This window comes from Neopsephotus bourkii, unplaced genomic scaffold (genome assembly GCF_033783945.1).
Source record: "Neopsephotus bourkii isolate Nb327-2 ecotype Australia unplaced genomic scaffold, CSIRO-AGI_Nbou_v1 NB_1067, whole genome shotgun sequence".
Taxonomy (NCBI): Eukaryota; Metazoa; Chordata; class Aves; order Psittaciformes; family Psittacidae; genus Neopsephotus; species Neopsephotus bourkii.
This window is the reverse complement of record NW_026901555.1, coordinates 3,909,354-3,930,522: the sequence shown is the minus strand read 5'-3', so window position 1 is coordinate 3,930,522 and position 21,169 is coordinate 3,909,354. Positions and strand designations below refer to the sequence as shown.

Below are 21,169 nucleotides of genomic sequence, written 5' to 3'. Positions count from 1 at the left end.
AAAAGGACTTCTCCATTTTAAGAGAGAAATTAATATTAAACAAAATGGGGGAAAGGCTGAGTAGTGGTCACAGTGTGATTGCACAGATAACAATCATCTTTTGTAGGAGGTGTGTTAGTGACATACAGGGAACTGCTATAGGATGGGCAGCTATAGCTGATCAGTGTTGCAGTGTGTATGAGGTATTTTAAACCATCTCTTGACCTGACTGAATGTTAGGCTGAGTTTTACAGCATGCTGCAACCTCAGAAACAAAAGGAGCAGGATCTACATGCTCCAGTGAGTAAAGCATGTGCATACCTGGAGTAAGAACCATTACATCCCTTTCTGAACAAATGGAACGTAAAGGAGAACAGGGAAAAGAAAAATAAATGTTCCCTTCTGTGTTGCTCTTGCTAAGAAGTTACGTTTTTTCATTGCCAGTTTTCCCTTCCTTAATGGTGGTTTCTGTGCATGGGCAGTGGAGATGAGAAGTGCTGAATGCTGAGCAAAGCTACCCGCATCTCCAGGCCAGTGGGATGAGTTTCTGACCTGAGGCTCTTCAGTTGACAAGGAAGGTGAGGAAGGTGTCTATGGCTTCTTCTGTCTGGAGCACTGCACGCAGTCCTGAAGGTGAGCCTGACTATGCACTGACAGATGATGACTCCTCCCAGGGTCAGTCTTTCCCCAGAACAAAGCACCATCCAAGATTTATCAGCCCCACAGAGGATTGTGCAGGGCACAGAGGGAATGTTACAGGCAAGAATAATTTTTTAGGAAGTGGTGAAGTGTTGGCCTTTGATGAACATCCTCAGAGAAGGCATGGGCATGTGCGTGAGCATGGTGAAACAGATACAGTGTGGTGTCTCCTGGAGAAACCCCAGGACATCCTGGACAGGGAGGAAGATGAGGTTAATGCCTTCTCTCTGCCTCCTGGGGAAATGAAGACATGGTTCAGCCAGCTGGTAGGTGTATCTGTGTTTCAGATGTGTTCACAACCAGAGTCAAGGCATTTCAGAGCAGCTGGTCCTGAGGCTGGGATGCTCTGGCAGCTATTGGGTGTCTTTGTCTTCTCTATACCTTTAACTCCTGCTTCAGGCTGGCAAAGTGCCATTCAGTGCATGAAGTTGACTTTGTACCCCTTAACAATTAGTCTTATGCCCTGGGGGGGTTCTACCCAAGTAGGAACCAGATTTCTGCTCACCCTCGTGGGGTGGATGAGAGGAGCAGAGAGCCATCAAAATAAGTGTATGTGTGTATGTATGTATGTATGTGCCTTGCTTCATTCTTTGCTTAAGCAAGACAGGTGCTTCAGAGGAAAATCTGCAGGGTAATTAGATTTAAAGTTAGATTTAGAATTAACAGATCCTGACCTAGAGCTGCTGCTTCTCCACCTGACTGGCACAAGGCTATGGTCCCTTGCATGGTCCCAGGGGTCCCTATAAGCTGCTTAAGCCCACACAGGCTGAAGCTTAACACGTACCTCTGTGCTTCTCCCCCTGTTGCTGATGCTGCCTGATGCAAGGCAGGAGTCTGTGATGAGCTCATTAGTTTCTACAAGAAAAAGGAAGAGGGCAAGTACCAGAGCTCTGCAGGAACTGCTGGTTTTTACTTGGATTGTGTTTTCTGGTTCTTCTCAAGCCTTATTCTGGCATTTTGTTTTGCTGTCTCAGGATCATAAACAGATGGTGCAATTATTTATACCATGCACTGATTTAAAACCTGCCTCTCCCTGTAATTCAGTCTTCCCTTAGCAAAAAAAGACACGGCTAAGAGCTGGTATGGGGTTGCTGCCTCTCTTTCTCAGGGCTTCTGGATTCTTCACAGCAGCCACAACAGAAGCCTGAGACAGCTCAGCCCTGCGCTCAGTGTGAGGGCAGCCTGATATGTCCTGGGGAAACAGGCACTGGGATGGGGACCTGGTGAGTGCAGAGGTGGGGCAGAGGTTGCTGGCTCCTAGAAGTAGGTTCAGGCTCAACCGCCTCAGACACTTGTAATTTGGAAAGGAGGGACAAGCGCTTTCGTTCTGATGTTGTGCTTTAGGGGACTTGTACACTATGAAAGTTTGGGTTTGGATGTTTCCAAGTGGGTGAGTTTGGACCCAAGAAGCAAGTCCATGATGCTGCGGCCCCTGGAGTCCTCTCCCTGGCTGGCAGATGGGCAGGTAACCATGTAGGCTCTATGCTTTCTGCCTGGAGTATCAGTGCCATCTCTGTTCTGAAGCTATCAGGACATACGTCCTGCTTGTTTAATCTTTGCTTCCTTCACTTTTCTTCTTCTACCTGTTGATTCACTTTGGAGCAGGGAACACATCACTCCAGCTCAGCCCTTCAGCATGGGCTGAGGGCAGGATGCTGTTGCCAGGACCAGCCTGGCAACCCCTGTGACTGTGGGGAGCTGGGGGAAGGAAAGAATTTGCTGTCAAATAATAATGCTTTTGTGTGTGCAAGGGTTGGCACAAAGTGTTTTCTGAAGCTGCCTGAGTTTTCCTGGCACCCCCAAAGAAGGTTTGCAGCAGCATGTGTGGCTCCCCTCCAGCCCTGGAAGCACCCCTGGGGCTGCAGTGCCTGTGGGCAGGGGACAGGCATTTGCTGTCCCTGAGCAAGAAGTGTCTCTCCTTATGCAGTCAATGGACTAAAGAAAAACCATCGTTGTGGCAGTGATTTTGACTGAAAGGGTGCCAAGAGCAGCTGTGCCTGGTGCTCCTTTGTTTTAAATGTCTTCTGTGATGTACCTGAATGGGAAGAGCCCCATGCTGGTGCCACTGCCCGACTTAGTGCTTGTCTGACCTGGCTGTTTCCTGTTCTGGGACCCTCTCAGCTTTGATGTGTTGTGCTATTGGGATGCTTGCAGGATCAGCCCAGCTCTGGTGGGGTTTGACTGCAGCTGCTGCAGCCCTGGGCTCTTTAAGACAACTTCTCTCGGGCTCTTTTGTGTCTCTGGCTGCCAGGCTTTGCATTGTGGTCCTCTGCACCTCAGCAAGCTTTGCTTGGCCAGGTGGTGGGTCAGGCACAGCCCTTGTCTTGCGATGGCAACCCTCCAGAGACCCCAGAGTGCTGGAGAGTGACAGTGGAGCCCTGTAAGCCAAAGTGGGCACAGGCTGGCTTGCCTTTGAGTACTATCACCTTCATGCATCCCAGGGATGCACACCCTGATGCTTGAAGCCATCTGGCTCCCATAGGCAGAGAGACGCTGTGCTGGACAGGGTTTGCCTCTGAATTCGGGTGTGGAGAACTCAGTATGTGAATTGTCTAACCCTGTGCAAGTGAGAGGAGGCTGTTTGCGCATTTGTCTTGCAGGGTTAAACTTGCAAAGACCTGCCCTTGCTTGCGGGAGCAGAGCACTGCACCTGATGGAGATTCCTCTGTCTTGTTAATTAATCCCAAGCCTAGGCCAGAATTAGGGTTGGGATCTCCCCCAGACAACAGTTGTCACTAGAACTGTGTACAAAAATACATGAGGAGGTCAAATGCAGCCTATTAAATGGCATTTAATAGGGCGAGCCTGATAGACTGATGTGTCTCTGTTGCCTGTGGTGATTTTTACTTTTTAGCTGCTTGAGCATGTTGGCTGTTGAGGACAGGTAGCTGGGCACCAGTAGGAGTTATGCCCCTTGCACCCAACCAGTTGTCAGCTCTATATATGTGTATGTGCATGTGTGCCCTTCCCATGCTGGAGAGGGACCCTTCATCAGGGACACTAGTGACAGGACAAGGGGTGATGGGTTCAAAGTGAAACAAGGGAAGTTTAGATTGGATATAAGGAAGTTCTTTACCGTGAGGGTGGTGAGGCACTAGCACAGGCTGCCCAGAGAAGTTGTGACTGCTCCATCCCTGGCAGTGTTCAAGGCCAGCTTGGACAGAGTCTTGGGTGATATGGTTTAGTGTGAGGTCTCCCTGCCTACGGCAGAGAGTTAGAACTAAATGATCTTAAGATCCTTTCCAACCCAAACCATTCTATGATCCTGTGCTGCTCCTGGACAGGATTTGGCTTTGGCAGGAGGGGTTTGATCTGCTTTTTCTGCCCAGTGCAGGCAGGAGAGGCTGCTATGGAGGGGAAGGGCTTCCAAGCAGCTGCCTGCTAAACCAGCTGTGCTTTTGGGAGAACACGGGCCCTTGAGGCTCCCTCCATCCACCCTGGGACAGTCAGGCCGTGCCCCTAGCTGTTAATAGCACAGCCCTTTGCTTTCCTATACATTTGCCATAGGAGACTCCCTGCTCTTGCTAATAATAAGAGATGCTCGCAATTCCTCGTGCTGGTCTGGCGCCTGCCTTCGTGGCATGGGATTAGTGTCCCAGCCAGGCTCTTGTAGCTCAGTGATATTCCCGTGGGAAGGGAAGGCTGCTTTTTGAGCATTCAGCTTATGCCACTCTTTCATATGTAAGAATGCAGCCTGTTTTGTATTTCTTTTCATTTTCAAGATGCCGATATGAGAACTGCAGCAACTTTGCTGGAGGTTTTGCAAGAGCTCAGCCTTGCTTGTGCAGCAGGAATTCCACAGAAACATCCCTGACAAATGTTTTCGGTGATTTCATCTCTTTGTTTAGTGGCATTGAGGAGTTTTGTGAGTCTGTGAGGACTAATTACCTGAGAAGTTTATTTGTCTTCTGTGTGTTTACTAAACAAATCAGTACTGGTAACCACATTCACTGGTATTTACAAAACAGACCATCCTTTGGAGGGAAATGCACTGATTCAGCCTTTGCCAGGACCTCCGAGGGGGCTGGAGAGGATGGGGGAGCTTCTTGGAGCTGTGGATAAGGCAAAGGGCCCTTGGGTCGTCTGAGGGAGTCCAGTGTGCCTCTGGGTTAGGGAAAAACGTAATTGGTGTTGAAAGGTGAAGCATTAGTTGGACAGGAATGCCACAGGCATTGGGAGTGGGTGTCCCACAGGCATTGGGAGTGGGTGTCCCACAGGCATTGGGAGTGGGTGTCCCACAGGCAAGGGCTGGGGCATTTCCCCACATCCTGGTCCCAGCATCAGCCTGATGGTATATTCATAGCTTGTCTGTCGTGCCTCAAAGTAGGAGCAGCAACTGCCCTGCTGGAAGTAACTCTCTTTTATCATTAAATAGCCTCTTCGTGTAAGTACATGTGACAAGGCTCATCACATTGGGTAGTGTCTTTTGTAATCGAGCCTGCATTGGTCAAAGCTGGTCTCTTGCTGATCACCAGCAACATTCCCAGTGCCCTGTTCCAGGGCTGACGTGCTCCCCAAGGTGCATGTGTGGCAGAGCTGTGTTCCCAGCCAGGGATGCTGCCAGGCAGATGTTTGGCAACGTCTGGTTGAGCAGCAAACGCCAGGAACCTTGTTACAAGTGACGGAATTAGATACCCATTTCAAGAGATGATGACTTCTGTTTGAATGGTTTGTTTTCAGAATCAAACCCAAGCAGTTTAGGCTCTTAAAGAAAAATAATAGTGCAGATCTTAAGTTATCTCATGTTCCCGAATGCACTACTGGAGACTGGAACATGCACGTGGGGATTATTTTTTATGAGAAACTTCCTAAGGGAAAAGCAGTGGTGACAGGCAGGCATGGGGCAGCTGTGGGACAGTGGGAGGTTGGGGAATGTCTTCGACATCCATGTACTTCAGTAGGCTTTGTGTGGTGCTTGGTGCCTCTTCAATTCCAGGGCACAAAGCCCAGCGGAGACCATTGGCTGCTTGGCTGTAGCCCAGCACCAATGGTGATGGCATCACAGCCCAAGCCCTGGTGTGGGGTGCCATTGCTAGACCTCCCTGGGATGAGCACCATACCTGGGGGCATGGGAGGGCTGCTTGAGCAAGGAGGTTCACCCCATCCTTGGAAAGCCACTGTCCCTGCAGCCTCTTTGGTGCCATTTCCTGTGGGCAGCAGGTTTTTACATCTTCCCTATGGCTTTCTCCCTGGCCACCCACAGGGTGTCACAGCCCCGGCCCCAGCAGCACCCGCCCCGCAATTCAGCGTTATTGAAAGAAAAGGGTTTCTGTTCCCGCTATGCTAATAGAGCAAGCGCCTGCTCTGCAGTAGCTGCTCCCTTCCTGACCTCAGGGAAATGCCTGCACACAGCAGCAAGTGGAAAATCACTGCATGCTAATGGCTGGCGGGGGCTGCTCCCTGGCAAGGCGCAGCTTGCCCCCTGCTTGCACCTCTTCAGGAGCCCCATGTTTTCCAGCACAAGTGGGGCCAGCCCTCAGGGTTGGGGCCAGCACTGCTGGTGGCTTCTTTTGCCTGTGATGATGTCATCTGCCAGCTTTTAGCTGTTATTAACACTGTGCCCAGTGCCACTGAGTGACCACCGTGACAGCAATAGCTCATCAATGGGACAGGAATAGCACCCGGCCACAGGCATTTTGGGAGGTGACATGGGATCCTCTGGGGCATGATGTGTTGTGAGAAGAGGCTGTACCTGTCCTCCAAAATACCAGCCCTGTCCCATGACTTATGGAGAAAGCACAACTTTTGTCGCAGTGCTGGGTCAGGATGGTGTCTGTCCCAGCTCCAGGGCACCAGATGGGGCAGCACTGGCGCTCCCCATGTGGAAAGCTGTCAGTGAGTGTGTACAGTGGGGATTTTGCCTTAGAATCAGCCTTTTAAAATTAACTCAAGTTTAAGATGGGTTCTCATGTAAGTCTGAAGGTGATAGCGATAGGCATCATAGACAGAAAGAGGGAGGGAATTCATAGAAATTGCTTTTATTTTTCCTGTAAATGTCTGTGAAGCACATATGTTAGAAATGTTGGGAAGAGACAAATGCAGCAGTGGAACCTGTGTCCTGCCATCACTTAGCATAAATACACAGTTGGCATGGACAGGCTTCAGCCACTTCACGGTGGATCCAGTCCCCAGGACCTCTTCTTACAGAGGATGGTATCTTGGTCTGCTGAAGAAGGATCCTGGATTTAAAATGACTTGAATGCTTTCGGGATGACTGGATAGGAAGAAGCTACACAAGTATGCAGATGCCTCTGTGGTTTGTCTCCCAGGCCCTGGGAAGGAGACAGCTTTCTTCTATTTGCATTAACTTTGGGATTTTTTGTTTTTGGAGGAAGTGGGAGAAGGACTTAATGCTGCCGGAGTGAGCCATGAAGCAAGGTGCTGGTGGGGTTGTGTCTCTGGTGGTGCCTTTCTGGTGTAGCTGTCAAAGTTACAGTTAAATGGTATAGGTAAAGCTGTGGGGCTGCCCCTTTTCCACAAGAACTTCCCCAGTTTTGGCAGGACAGAGCCATCTCCATCAGTCTGTTGTGATCACCCTGTGGAGGTCTGTTTGTACCTCATGTCCTTCCTATGCACAGTCCCTCTGGTGAAAGCTGCCTTCAGAGCATCCCATCCCTGGCAGAGATGGCAAGGAAAGAGCGTGTCTGCTGCACCAAACCATGCTGAGGGCAGGAGATCTGGGTATGCTCTGCCTCATGCATACGCATGTGCCCTTGCACACTTCCTGGGGCTCCACAGCCAGCTCTGTCCTGCTCCAAGGGGAATGCCTGCACTTCTGCATTGAGAACCAGCAGTGGCAACGGCTGGGAGGATGTTCTGCATGATCCTCCAGTGGCAATGCCTTGTGATGGCAGCTTCAACATGATGGTAGCAGTGTTTGGTGAATGGGGACATCTGGACATGGGTACTCATCCCAGCTGCCTCTGTCCATGGGGGGGAATTATTTGCAAGTCCTTGGAATAAAAAATGCAGCCTCGGAGGCAGTGGTGAGTGATTTGTGGGGGGTTGCTCACTGTCAGTCAGCAGCATCTGGCCTTAACTCCTCTGTGGATCCTCTTGTGGGTAAAACGCTTGCTAGGAAAGGTGACCTGGGGCATGTGTGCCACAGAATTGAGACTGTCTTCCTGGTCCCAGGCATTTGAAAGAGGCAAAAAGAGTCTGGTTCACAAAGTTTGCACTGTGCCTTGGTGCCCCCAGCCCCACTGCACCGGCCCGATAATGCAGGGGACACGTGGAGGAGCTGCGGATGGTGCCAAGCCCGGGAGCGGTGCCAAAACCCTCTGAGGAATGAGTGAGGGGGAGATGGAAGGAGGCAGCTGGAGCCGGCGCCGGGACGGATGCCGCCTGTGTGCTGCTGCTGGGGCCGGGCCGCTGCTGTCCTGTGGATCCATGGCCTGGGTGCAGGATGCTGCAGGGGTGGCAGTGCCTGACACTGTCATCTCCACGCGGGTGCAGCTTATCCAGCTCTGCTGTGTCATGGTCTTCCACATTCCTGTCCTTGCCTTGTCCCACGAGCTGTGATTGCTCTCTCTGCTTTGCTGCAGAGAGCACCAGTGAGGCTGGTGCTGATCCCACTGTATTGGAGGTCTGGTATATGAGTGTGCTCCTTTGGCTCAGCAGTGGTGGTGGCCTTGGGAGAGGTACCGCATCCCTGCGGTGTCCTGTGCTTACACTGCTACTGACCAGGGTCCTGCCCACCCTCTCCCCTTAGTGCTTTGCTCACTCTCTGCTCATCTCCCTGCTGGTCCTGCCTTCCCTGGCACTGGGGCAGGCAGGGAAATGTGGCAAAGGTGGCCCCCGGACAGCAGCAGTGTTATGCTGAGACACCAGTTCTGCTTTGGGGGACCCAGCACTGCGTCCTGGTCTGTCCTTGCTGACATTTGGCAATGGGTTCAGCTGCCGCATGCACCAACTGCTGGGGTATCACACTACAAATGGCACCTTGTCCTGGGGCAGAGCCACAGCATTCCTGCACGTCACCCACCTGCAGGGACTCTGGGCTTTGTGTGGGAAGGATCATCCCCCGGGACACATGGGGTAGGCAGGAGCAGTGCTGCTGGCTTGCAGGGCATCCACCAAGCGTCCTGTGGGAGTGTGGCTGCTGATCAATTTGCCATTGCTTATTCTGAAATAATCACATAAATGACCAGTTGGTGAGGCTTTCTTGTGTGCCTGAGGAAGGCTTCCAGCCTGGAGGACTGTGGGCCTGCGCATCCCATGGCTTGCACAGAAGTTTGTGACATTGACTTTTATTATGGTCCTTCCTGTGAGCAAATGCTAAGCTTGCACTAATGTTTGTGGAAGGAAGATAAGGAGCTGTGAATGGAGTTGGAGTGAATGGCTGGGCCACATCTGATGACTGGGGGTGGTTTTCCCCTCTTTTTCTCTCTGTTGGGGTCCCACTGAAGGATTGCCCGCAGCTCTGGGATGAGGCTGGCCACAGTGGAGGCAGAGTGATGTGATTATGTGAGCAGAGCTCGTCCCTCAGAGGTGAGAGCATTGGGAGCCCTCTCGAGTGCATCTGTGACTGCTGCTGGTGAGCTGGAGCAGGGACTGTAACAGAAATCCAAACTGTCTGGGGTTTGGGTTTCCAATGTCCTACATGTGCCTTTGACAGCCAAACTCCCAGTCATTCTGCTCTAGGGGGTGTTTCTTTTCCCTTCCTCCTTCCCGCTGCCTGGGAACCGAGAAGGGGAGCGCTGCTCAGTGTCTTCAAGGCAGGAAGGAAAGCCTGGAGCTGTTTAAAACTCGCAATCTTCAGGGAATTTCAGTCACCGTCCAAGCCTGTTCGCAACCAACTGAATAACGGTGCAGGGTTTGAATCGCTGGCCCGCCTCCGCAGGCAGCGCTGCCTCCTCCCTCCGTCCTCCCTGCCTGTGCCGAGCTCCTGCCCGCACTGGGGCTCTGCCCGGCGCTGTGTGCCGCAGGCAGCAGCCATGGGGGGGCCCCTCCCCAGGGCTTACACTGCAGTCTAGGGGGGCTCCATGCCTGCCCCCCACCCGGTCCATCATGCCATTGCTGGATTTCTTCTGGGCTTGCTTCAAAAGAGCCAAGGTAAGGGATTGTGTGTTTAATAGTGTCTGTCCTGACACCCTCCTGATTTCAGGAGGAGCTGTCAGAAGGGATGGTGAGGGAGGCGTTTTTAGCAGGGCTGGGGCTAGCTCATGGTGCTTGACATCTGCTCCGGAGGGATGTCATGCCCGTGCCCCACACGCATGTAAAAGGTTCATTGCAAAGGGGTTGCATGCGGGTGTGTTGGTCAGCATCAGCCCATAGCCACGTCCCATAGCCACGGCAGGAAGGGTGCTGTGCTCGGCTGAACGCAGGCAGCATGGGCATAATGGATGTAGCACTGGTGAACAGGGCAGTCAGTGGGCTTTGTTTGTGTGTGTGTGTGTGTTTGTGTGCGTGTACTATCACCTCCCAGCATGGCCTGCCCATGCCTGGGCTGGGGACCCCTGTTGCAAATCAGGACATGGCAATGGGGACACATTTGGCTTTGCCAGCCTGTGGCAGCTGGAAGTGGGATGACAAAGGAACAGCGAGACTGGAGGCCTTGAGTTTTTAATTTCCTGCAGCAGTGGTTCTCATGGCGTCTGGTATTTTTCATTTGGGTTTAATTCCTCATCTGTTGCCTTAATAACATGCAACTCCCTCTCCGGCTGCCTGTTTGCTTGATTTATTGTGTCACAGCCTGTACTGTGAGGTGGTAGGTGTGCTGGGTAGATTTGGGAGGTATTGTCAGTATGGATTTCAGGAGCTTTGGATTGGAAAAAGCAGTAAAATCCCTTTACAACCAGTGCTGTTCACCAAGCTGCGTCAAGCGAGTGGATCTGCCATGGTGAAATGAATGTGGAATGTGCGCTGTTCCCCCGGGGCTTCAATGGAAAGCTCAAAATAGTTGAGTCTAAAAATGACATTTGTGAAATTCATTAATAATATTAGTAGCTGTCTTGTCCCTGCTGTCTCCAGAGAGCTTAACACATCCTTGTTAACCCTCCTTGTCCCTGTGAGCTGTGTGGTGTCATCGCCATCGTACTCAAGGTGGCGCAGAGATGGAAGCCGGGTCCTACATCCCCCCTTGCAGAGCTGCAGCTACCAAAGGGCCCTACTGCCATGGGCTCCAGCAAAGTTGAAAGCAACCAGTAGATGCTGGCACCATCACCTCGAGTCCGTCAAAGGCTCCTGTGGCCCCAGTGGCATGGGTGGGAGAAGGTGGCTCCTGTCCTCACTGTCCCCAGCTCCCCCGGCAGCAGCTGCTCCTCTGGCTGTGGCCCCAGGCAGTGCATAGAGCTTCTCTCACCCCGGTGCATTCCTGGCCCATCTCACTGTTTGAGAACACCTTCCCAACGCCCACCGGTTTTACTGATTATGCCAGTATTTGTGTCTCCTTCTTGCCTAAGAAATGCTTTGCAGGCTGCCTGGAGCAGTGTGGAGACTGAGCATGGGGAAAAGTTGTTTATGGGTCTGGGAGTAAATTTGTTCCTTGGTTCTGGGGCTCTTTCTCCCCATTGTCACCCCTGGGCACTAATGAGTCATGGACAGGGACTTGATAAGAGCTTTGGTGCCAGCCAGGTGCTGGGAGGCTGAAGGCATGGGGATATCACCCTTCTACTTAGCTAGCACTAATGGCCCCATGTGGGGCTGAGGCTTCTGCCTGGTTTCCTGCTTTCCTCCCTGTGCTGGTGTTGCTCAGTTACTCATCATGAACAGCAAAGGAATCACTTGAAGAGGGGGAAATGTGCAGTGCTCTGTAGCATTAAAGCTTTCTGGGTTAAATGAAGTAGAACTGTGGCTGGTGGAAGAATCTGTGGGGAAAAAAGAAGGTGCTAGGGCCAGAGGAGGCTCCCCAGAGCTGCCTTAGTACCAGGACCAGCTTTCCCTGCCCTTGCCATGGCCTGGGAGAGCAGCCTGACCTCGTCGCCCACTGTATGGGGCATCTGCTACACGTGCTGGCTGCAAGGCTGATTGATGGCTGCAGAGCTTGTGATAGCAGACATGATGGGGGTCCCAGTGATCATCTCCCTGTCCAAATGTTTTCAGCTCTGACACTCTCCAGCTGCCCACACACTGATGGATCAGGGCCTGGCCATCTGTGCAGGCTCTCCCTGAGGAGGAGAGAGCTGAGCGTGCAGCAGCTCCCAGGGCTTCCCTCCAGTGAGAACAGATTCATCAGTACCAAATCCACTAGAGGACCACGGTGACCTTCCCACTGCAAACACAGGCACATTGTGAGGCTGAGAACTCCAGCCCCGCTAATGGGCATCTCTGGGGCAGGCGCTGCCCTGAGAAGCCCAGCAGCAGGGAGATGGTTAAGCCCATCTCCCCCCGGGTCATCCCCAGCCCTGCTGCTCTGGCAGGAAGAGGGGTCCCGGGTGGCCCGTGGGAAAGGCCGGCTCAGCAGCACACTGCGTTCCTGCAGTGAGCCTCGCCAGCACCTCTGGCCCTGCTCAGCGGGGCTGGGATGCACTGGTGGGGGGGGCCTTGCCTGTGCCTGCAGAGGCAGGAGTGTCCTGGGCTCTGTGCTCATCCCAGGATCCGGGCAGTGCTGGGTCCCTCCTGCTTCTCCACCTCCATACAAACTGCTCTGGTCTCCCATGTGCTGGTGAGGCTCTGCTGTCTGTAAATCCCATTTAATCTGGCTTCATCCCTGCAGCCATAGATAAGGATCAGACCCTGTGCACGGTGCTGGTGGCCCCTTCCCCATCCCATGTGTTGTGCCAGTGGAGAGACTTGGGGAGCGACAGTCCGGCCTGCTTTCAGCTTTCCTTTATTGTTCTCTTCCTTTCTTTATTGTCGGCTTTCCGTGCCTGCAGCCACCATTGTACGCTCTGCCTCCAGACCTACTAATGCAATTAAAATGTGGACATCTCCACTGCCATCTGTGCAGCCACAGAGGTACTAAGGGATGTGTTCGGGGGGACCCCAGCCTGGTTCCCTTGCTGGTTTGATCCCTTGCTGTGGATCTGACAGCTCTTGCCTCCCTCCCTGTCTCCTCTCTGGCAATTTTGCAGCATCCTTGTCAAGCAGAAACGTCAGTCTCTCCATCCGTCCCTTTTTCCCTGGCTCTGTTGTCTGCACCACGGATGCAGAGCTCCTGGTCCTGGCTACTGCCACTCCTCTGATGGCTTCCAGTGGGCTGGGAGCCACAGCGTTGGGCACGTGCTGGGCACACCGCGCTTGCCCAGTGCTCTGGGCTATGTTTGGCATTGGTGGTTTAAAGCCAGTTGGGCTGATGCATTTGGGACAAGCCTTTGGTAGAGCAATGCTTGTGCTCAGAGCCAGGGCAGGCAGCACTGGTCCCAGCTCCTTTCCTGGCAAAGAGGAGGCTGAATTGGAGCCCAAGCTCAAACAAGCAGTAGGAGTCCATGAGTGTGGCGATCACAAAGATAACAAAATGATTTCTCTTTTCTTTCTTTTCACAGCGCTTCACTTTGCTAGAAGATAAAAAGGATGCAGGTAAGCTGTGACAATGTTTTTGGGGCAGGAATGCCCTCGCTGCGGGATGGGCAGAGATTACAAGTACCCTCCTCTTGCTGAGCTTCTGGTTTCTTCTGCCAGCAGTATGATGTTGCCCCAACAATATTGTTCAAAGGGGTAGCAAAGGCAACCAGCATGAGGCAGTGCTAGCCAGGCTGAGCCCAGACAGTACAGAAGGAACCCCAAGACATGTCCACCCCACCCTTTGCTCCATCCTTTCTCCGCCGTGGCTGCAAGCGTGGTTTGGCCATGTGTTGCAGTTATCACCAGTGACATCCTGCCACGGTGCATGTAGGGTCCCCCCTGCAGAGAGGCACAAGTCCCCTCTTGGTGTGTGTGTGTGTGCTGCTGTAGCTGTGCCCGTCAACCAGCACAGACTGGCAGCAGCTCTGCTGCTTTCTGTTTCTTTTTCAATCCCTCTCTTCTTTATGGTGAACCACTTTGTGCTTTGCAGACAAGCTCATTAGGACCTCCACAGACTTGAAGCGGCTGTGCCACAGGCAGGAGAGTCTCCCCCCCTTGCAGCCCCTCATCTATGTGTGATTGAGGTGTCTCGCCAGTGACAGCCAGGCAGGAGGGAATCGCGGTGCAGCTCTGACTGAGCCACGGTTCTTGTGCACATGTTCATGGGCTGCTTCTACCCAAACCGTCCCTCTGCAAAGGCAGGGGGAGAGGCTAGGGCTCAGAGCCACCCTGCCATTGAGGGGGTCATGAGGGCTGGGGAGGCCAGAAGCTGGTGGTGGGCTGGAGGAGGAGGAGGTGTGCACCTTGGGGATGGTGACCATGGGGCTTATACGCTCCTGGATGGGGCATGGCCAGCTGCTTATTTTAAGAACAGGTCCCTGCTGCCAGACCTGTCTGAAACAGTGTTCTGGTCCTGGCTGCTGCTTTGCTGACTGCGAAGGAATGCTCTGATCTCACTTTGGCCTCGTGTTCCATCCCAGAGAAACAGCCCCACTGCCAAGCACGGTCCAGCTCGTGGGCAAGATGGGTAAAAATCTTACAGTTTCACTGGTTGGTGCAAGGGAGGCTTTTTGCAGGGAGGGAAACACTGCCTTCCAGGGAGTCCATGGGATGTGCCTGGGGATCTCCCAGCAGTTCCACTAACTGGAGGGCAATGACCCGGCCTCTTGTTTTCCATCCAGTTAAGGGTTAGGTGACACTAAACCCAAGGGAGCAAGAGCCCAGGAGCACAGGAAAGCTCTGGACAACAAAAGGGGCTTTGTAAATGGAGCTCCAGATGTAATCCTGGGTGGTCTTTCTTGCCCTTTCACAGGAGAGATTAAGAACATGAATATCAAGAGCTTGTTAAGAAGGGTTAAAGAACCCTGTGTAAGGGAAGGGGCAGAGAAGACTCCTACAGAACACATCTGTGGCTAGGACTTTGGGGTGCAAAAATATTTCTAGGGTATTTTCCTTTGGGTAAAACTGCCTGTAAAATCCAAGTCTCAGCAACATTCACAACAAACCCAGGCAGCACCTTCCTGGACACATGTCCACATCTCACCCTGACAAGCTCTGTGCTGCTGGAGGGATGCTCAGCCACCACAGTGTCATGTTTGTGGAGGGATCCGAGGGCTGGAGCCCTCACGTACAGGATCAGCTATGGTGTCGCACCAAAGGATTCATCCCCTGAGATTCTATGCATCGTCTGGAGCCGTTGTGGCATCACTGCAACCTGCAGCAGCATGGTGCCCAGTGGTGCATGGCTGAAACTCTCCCTTTCATGGACCTGGAGCAAGCCTGGAGTCAGTTCATACCCTCCGCTGGGGTTTTTGGAGCTCTGAGAAGAGGCTGGCGCAGTGATTTGCTGCCCTCTCAGCTGATAGTCCCCAGAAGGTGCTCGGACAAATGGGGTCACTTAAGGAAACATTCAGATGCTGGTCTCAGGAGACTCTGTTCCCTTCCCTGATGATTTTCTGGCCAAGAGAAGTTCAGCTCTGGAGACAACAGTATGAGGCAGGGTTGAGCTGGTTCTGCGTTTGTCCTGGGAACGGTTGGGAACGTGTCTCCTGTAGCTCTTCCATTGCTTTCTGGAGCTGTCCTTGACTCCACATACAGCACTGCTGCTCTCCCAGCACACACAGCAAACTCCCCGAGCTGCTTCCCAAAGTGCATCCAGGCCCATTCCTGATTCCCAGGCCCCATCCCTGCTATGAGCATCTGGGAACCAAGGCTGTGCTGCTGTCGTCCCTTCCGTGAGTGCTGACTGTACGAACCCACTGCTGCTTCCCACTGTCATTAAAATAGATGGGCATGCAGCGCTCAGCTCCCTCGGCAGCAGTGGTGGAAAACAACTTGGATTTCACTGTCTCTGGGGTAACCTTTCAGCAGGAGCATGCAGGGACTTGGTCTGGGGGGACATTGCTGCTGCTTGGGCCAGAATCGAGTGCTGAGGAGGACAGTGATCAGTCATCACTGATAGCCACCTCCATAGGCAGTCACTGGTTCAGTTTGGATTGAAGGCAAATGGCCCAGAACTTTGATTGACCAGCCCAAACTATGTGGTGTGCTACCTGCAGGGAAGAGCCCGGGCTGAGTCCTCCCATCCTGTGGCATAAGCAGGTAGCCTGTGTGACACTCATTACCCTGACCAGCAGCAGGGTCCCAGCTCACATGTCTATGGGGTCCCTAGCCCCAAGCCATCCTGCTGGAGCTGTCCCAACCAGGGCCAGGCTCTCATGGATTTCCTAACCCTCTGCTTCCCCTCCAACATTCACTTCCCATGTATTGTTCTGGACAAGGCTGAAAGGAAATGCTCGCAGACCAGCCATCACGTGAAAACTGCATCCTCCAAATCAATTCCTGACGATAGCAGCATCAGGCCTCTCCAGAAGTAGGATGGGGAGCATACTCTGCAAATGTCATTAAGCAGCGTCCTCCTCTGACTGCTGAGAGACGGGGATTGTGCTCATGGCTTCTTTCATGCAGCCAGGCAGTGATGGCATTACAGGATTTCAAAAGTGGGCCTCTGTGACTGGATGTGGTGAAATAATAGAGAAAAGAAGCATGAGGGACTCTGCTGAACTTTTGCCCCTGCATGAAATAATAAGGTTGCATTTACGCAGCATCTGGATCTCTGAAAATAACCTGCTAAATTTAGCTGTTGTTGATATGTTGTCACAGCTGAGCTATTCTTCTTCTCTCTTTACATGAAAATCTCTTGCGCTGGTTCTGTTGGTTTGAAGCATGAGCCGTTCGTTCTTTGCCTGGCACGTGCGTGTATGTTCAGTGCCCTGTTTTGGGGTGAAAAGATGGAGATTGGGATCTGTTTTTCTCTCATTTCCTGAATTGGGTGAAAGGGAGAGAGACGGGGCTGGTGGGGTGCTGCTGTACCCTGAGCACCAGGCTGCGCTCTGGTTGCAGCACCAGTGTAAGGGAGGGAACTGGAGCTGATCCATGGCTTGAAGGGATGAGTGGGATGCTGGATATTGCTGCAGCGATCTGTTCCTGGGGACTTTTGCAGCTCCCCAAAACATAGCTGCCTGTTACATGGTGGAAAATGTGGTCACGGGTCTGGATCCCAACTGAAGAGGTAGGAAGTAGAAAAGATGAACTGAATGTGATTATGAGTGGATTTGGTGTGACATGTGATGGAAATGACTCTGTGCTGCTCCTTCCTCTTCCCTGTCCACCCGTGGGCTGTCTCAGGCTTGGCTACTGAATTATGCTGATATGCTGACCTCCATCCCAGAGAAACTTCAGGTCCCCCTGGGATCCGGGCCAGCAGCAGCATCCCCATCCCAGAGCCCCACTGGTGCTGGCCTTGGAGCAGTGGCACCCAATCCATGCTCGGATGGGCTCTGCTGTGCTTTTGGGTATTTTTCATGAAGGAAGAGAGTCGATTCCCAAATACTCTCATTTCCCTTCTGTTACAGCCTCTGTTGCCTTACTGCTGGGCATTCCTTGTCACTGAGGATTGACCCTGTGCCTGGCTAGTGTAAAATGCTCTGTGATTAGCTCTTAGTAGTAAAAAAGCTTTTTTACAAAACTAAAAAGATAATTGTTAAATGAGAATTTACGCACAAAAAATCACCCTGCCAAAGCAGCTTCAAAGCAAACAGTTTATGCTTCTTTCTGTCATATGTTTTCTCAGGAGCTGGGACAGCATCTCCTGAGGCTTGAGGCACAATCTCCAGCGTTTCCTTTTCAGACTTCTCAGCTTATTTTTGAACCACTGAGCTCTTTGATACCTATTTGTCCATACTGGTTTAATTTCCCCCATAAGGTAGGCTGGTGCTGAGGCCTCTGGGCAGAGCCAAGGTTGCACTGTCTGCCTTTTCCTGCCTGTCCCTGGGGTCACTGCCTGGGGATATTTATGGGTGGGTCAGTGCCCTCCGCACTTCAGTAAACCCTTTTGTCTGTGCCAAGTGCTGCCATCCCCATCAGTGCCTTGTAACACCCAAGTGCTTTCTACAAGCTGCTATCCTCCTGCTGCTGCTTCTCTGCAAGCCGTGGAGAGCTGCTTGCAGGGAAGGTGCCTCCCGTAGAAATCCACAGAGCCAGGCATGTAATTACATCCTTGGTTAATTAACACGAACCACCATGGGGTGATACAGGCTTGCAAAGGACTCCTGTAAATATCTTGGCTTACAGCAATTTTAAACACTTTTGGCTTGTTCTCATGTCGCCTTTCTGCTCTTCAGGACAAAAGCTGGCTGCTGGGTGAGACCCCCTCCCCGGGCTGAGTGCTGAAAACGTGAAACGAGGAAAAAAAGCTTTAAAGGAAAATCAAAACCAACTTGGCCCCTCTTTGGTTTTTCCAATAAATGATTGTGGGGAAAGTCTTTGTCAGAGGCAAGAGGCCCCTCCAGCCCCTCCACAGAACGAGGCCATTTCTTGTCCTTGTTCCCCCCTTCTGCCTATAAAAACTTTCTGTAACTCAGACCTGGCGGCTGCTGCCGTGACTGATCCCCATCCCCCAGCACATCTCCCTGCTCCTTCTGGGGCTTTAATTTCAGGGTCTGGAAGTTTTTCTGTTTCCTGTAGTTAACAAAATGCAGATTCCCCCCCTCCGAACAGCAGGATCCTATCATGAACTGGGCGATTTTCTTTGAAGGCCAGAAAGGAAGAGCCTTTGTTTAGAACACAGGGCTGTGGACTGGGCTGTGGGGCACTTGGGAAGTGCCAGGCACGAGCTGGGGAAAGGTCCCTTTGGTTGCTTTGTGCCTATCCCGTCGCCAAGTGTTTCCCATGGCAGCAAGGAACAATCGAAGCAGAGTGGAGAGAAACTGCAGGCAAGAAAGTACATTTATATCTGCATCCTCTGGGTGGTTTGCATGAGACCAAAAGGATCAAGAGGGAAGTTTTGAGTTGAGAAAATGCATTGAAAGCTGGTGGAAAGGTTTTGCAGTGTAATATTTTTTCTTTGGTAAAAGCCTTGACATCTGAGCTGCGTTAAAAAGAAAGAGAGGAAACATTGCTGCAAAGAAAGGCGATGCTTCCTGTGTTGGAAATAACCTGTCTGTACTTCTGGAGAGACTTTGCTGTAAACGGAGGAGGGACTGGGCTGTGCGAGCAAACACCGCCGTTGTGGTGCTTTGTAACACTCCTGTGGTTTTCTTTTCAAAGCAGGAGAGGTCAGATGGGGAAAATAAAAGCAGGTGTGAGGTGTTTGCAGGCCAGTCTGATCATGTTAACTCCTTCTCTTCTTAATGAAGAGACTGAACCCTGCCTGAAATGTCCGCGGCGCTCGGAACAGCAGCCCCGCTTGAGAGCGGGGTGCGGGCATTCCCCAGTGCACCGCGCCGGGTGGCTCAGTTGATGAAGCTGAAATGCGAACACCTGAATCGCCACCTCATTGACCCGGCACGGGGGGAGCGGGGCCGGTTCGCACGCAGCACGCTCCGGGATGCTGCGGTCCCTGAGCAGAGCAGCGCGGCCGCCGCGCAGGACCGGAGGGGAGCCGGAGCCTTCCCTGGGGCGAGCGCCTTCCTCCGAGGAAACCAGGCGGCCTGTGAGCCTCGGCGGGGGAAGGAAGCGGGCGGGAGCGGCCGGGGGCAGACGGCCGCCGGCGGGGGAGGAGCCGCGGCCGCTCGCCCGTTCCTCCGCGGAGCGCAGCCATGGGCAGCCGCCGGGCCGCGGTCGGGGGCTGTGGCTCCGGCTCCGGGCGGTCCCTTGGGCGGCGGCTCCGCCGGGCTGCGGCTCCGGGTCCCTGCGGGTGGGGACGGCGCGGGCGGGCAGGTGAGTGCCGGCAGGACCGGGGCCATTCGGCCGCTCCCTCCGCGCTCTGCCCCGGCTAGGGGGGGCAGCGGGAACCCCGGGGCTTCCCTAGGACGGAGGAGCCCTAGGGCGATGCTGCCCTTCGGTCCCGAACGGAGCGAGCGCGGCGGTGCTGGGGCTGGGCGCGCTGGTCATGGTGTCCCGTAGAGCGGGACGGGTCGTGTCCGCTGGTGCCGCCGAGGGAGGCTGCAGCGCGGGGTGGGGGGTGTCGGTGTGTCAGCAATGGCTCGGAAGATGCTTGCGTCGGGTAGAGCCTTGCGCCCTGTCACTGCAATGCTGTGCGTGCTAACCGTGCTCTGCATGCAGCCCGCGCTAGGGACTGCGTGTCTGTGTGCTCAGGTGTGGCAGCAGGGATGCCACAATGCTACTACGGCTCTTTGCAGCTGGAAACGAACAGGGAGTGACTGAGGGAAAAGAACCCCCTCATTTGCATAAACTAAAAGCGCGTTATTTCATATTTGATAATGTCAAAATGATGTTTGTATTAGTCTTTGTATTAAGACTGTTAAGATGCTTAAAATTTTTTGTTCACTTGGAGCTTGAGTGCTAAAGCTAGTTTGATGTGGCTTTTAAAGATGAATTTGATTAGCAGCATGTGGTAACGATCTTGAAAGCAATTTATTTTGGGTTGTGTGAAAGAGGAACCACTGTGGCTTGGTTTTTCAGTCAGCTGTGATGCTCAGAAGAATTTCATCTACCTGCCCCTGAGACTTGTCCTCTGTCCTCCTGCTGTTAAACAATCCCTTTGGGAATGGCCCAGAATGTATCGGATGGACATGGGTCCTCAGGGATGGGGAGGTCAGCTTGGTTTGGTGTAGATGAGAAAACAGTATTCCCAAGAGCTCCCATGTCCAGACCCCACTGCTGTCCTCCTGGGTGAATGTAGCCAGGGGCTTTTGGCCCAGCGAGGCAGGGAATGGAGGGGGCAGGATGCTGTTTTGGGATTGTCCACACAGGACTGGGAGCACAGAAACAAATCCTTTCTGGGGGGGGGCTCCCAGAGGGTCCGTAGCTACTCCTGGGAGCCAACTGTGCCAGCAAGACTTCCAAGAGGTTAATCAGTATCTTATCTCTTTCTACTGATCTTGGTAAAGCTATATGTGCTTCTAAGGTTGGACCAGAATGGAAAACCACTTTCTTAGTCTTGCAAACCACCACTGTTACCTCTGAAACTACAAACCGTTCCTGTTTGTTGCACTCCCAGTATAGACCCACAGTGGTTAGCATTGCTTGTGAGCCCTGAGGGCATGCACATCCCTTCTGCCAGGCTGCTCGGCTCTCTGCCTGCCATGGCAAACCTATGCCTGGATTGGAGGACCTGGTCCTTCACCGCCACCTTGGTGGTACTGTTTGCACGGAGCAAGGACTAACAGCAGTAATCCCCACCTCCCGCCAGTGTAACAGGAATGGCTCACGCATGAGTGGGTGAAGCAGAACAGTTGGTGTGATTGAGCTGGTTGCTGCTTCTCATTGCTCGCCAATGTGTTTACCTCCAGGAGCCAAAGGCTTTTTGCTCTGGTTCAGCAGTGGCCACATAGTCCAGATTCCTCAGATAAATTCCCGCTGCTCCTCTGAGATCTGTGGCTGCTGTTTTAATTGCCTAGAGCTCTGGGCCAGACACAGGACCCTTGTTGCACAAAATCAGCTCCCATGAATGATGCCGTTGTGCTTATGCCTCTGAGTTTCTCTTTTCCTCCCTCTTGCCCTCCTCCCATAGAAGCTGGGGAATTTGGTATTGATGAAATCCTGCCTCCTGTTCTCATGCAGCTGGCGACACTGGCTCCATCTG

At 52.9% G+C, this 21,169-nt stretch overlaps 1 protein-coding gene and 1 long non-coding RNA gene across 4 annotated transcripts in view; both read left to right on the top strand.

Moving 5' to 3' along the window:
• LOC133216902 (uncharacterized) overlaps positions 1-21,169 on the top strand; it is a 448,875-nt gene that overhangs the window by 299,963 nt on the left and 127,743 nt on the right. The window lies entirely within an intron of this gene.
• Positions 130-21,169, top strand: part of STARD8 (StAR related lipid transfer domain containing 8) — a 64,942-nt gene continuing 43,902 nt past the window's right edge. The window contains exons 1-2 of one of the 3 annotated variants that reach the window (XM_061361974.1): positions 130-654; positions 13,104-13,137. In XM_061361974.1, coding sequence (XP_061217958.1) covers positions 637-654; positions 13,104-13,137 — 52 coding nt within the window. In that variant the 5' untranslated portion in view covers positions 130-636. Of the gene's footprint in view, positions 655-9,371; positions 9,733-13,103; positions 13,138-19,181; positions 19,342-21,169 lie in introns of those variants that run through there. The other 2 variants (XM_061361971.1, XM_061361970.1) reach the window with 2 other exon arrangements.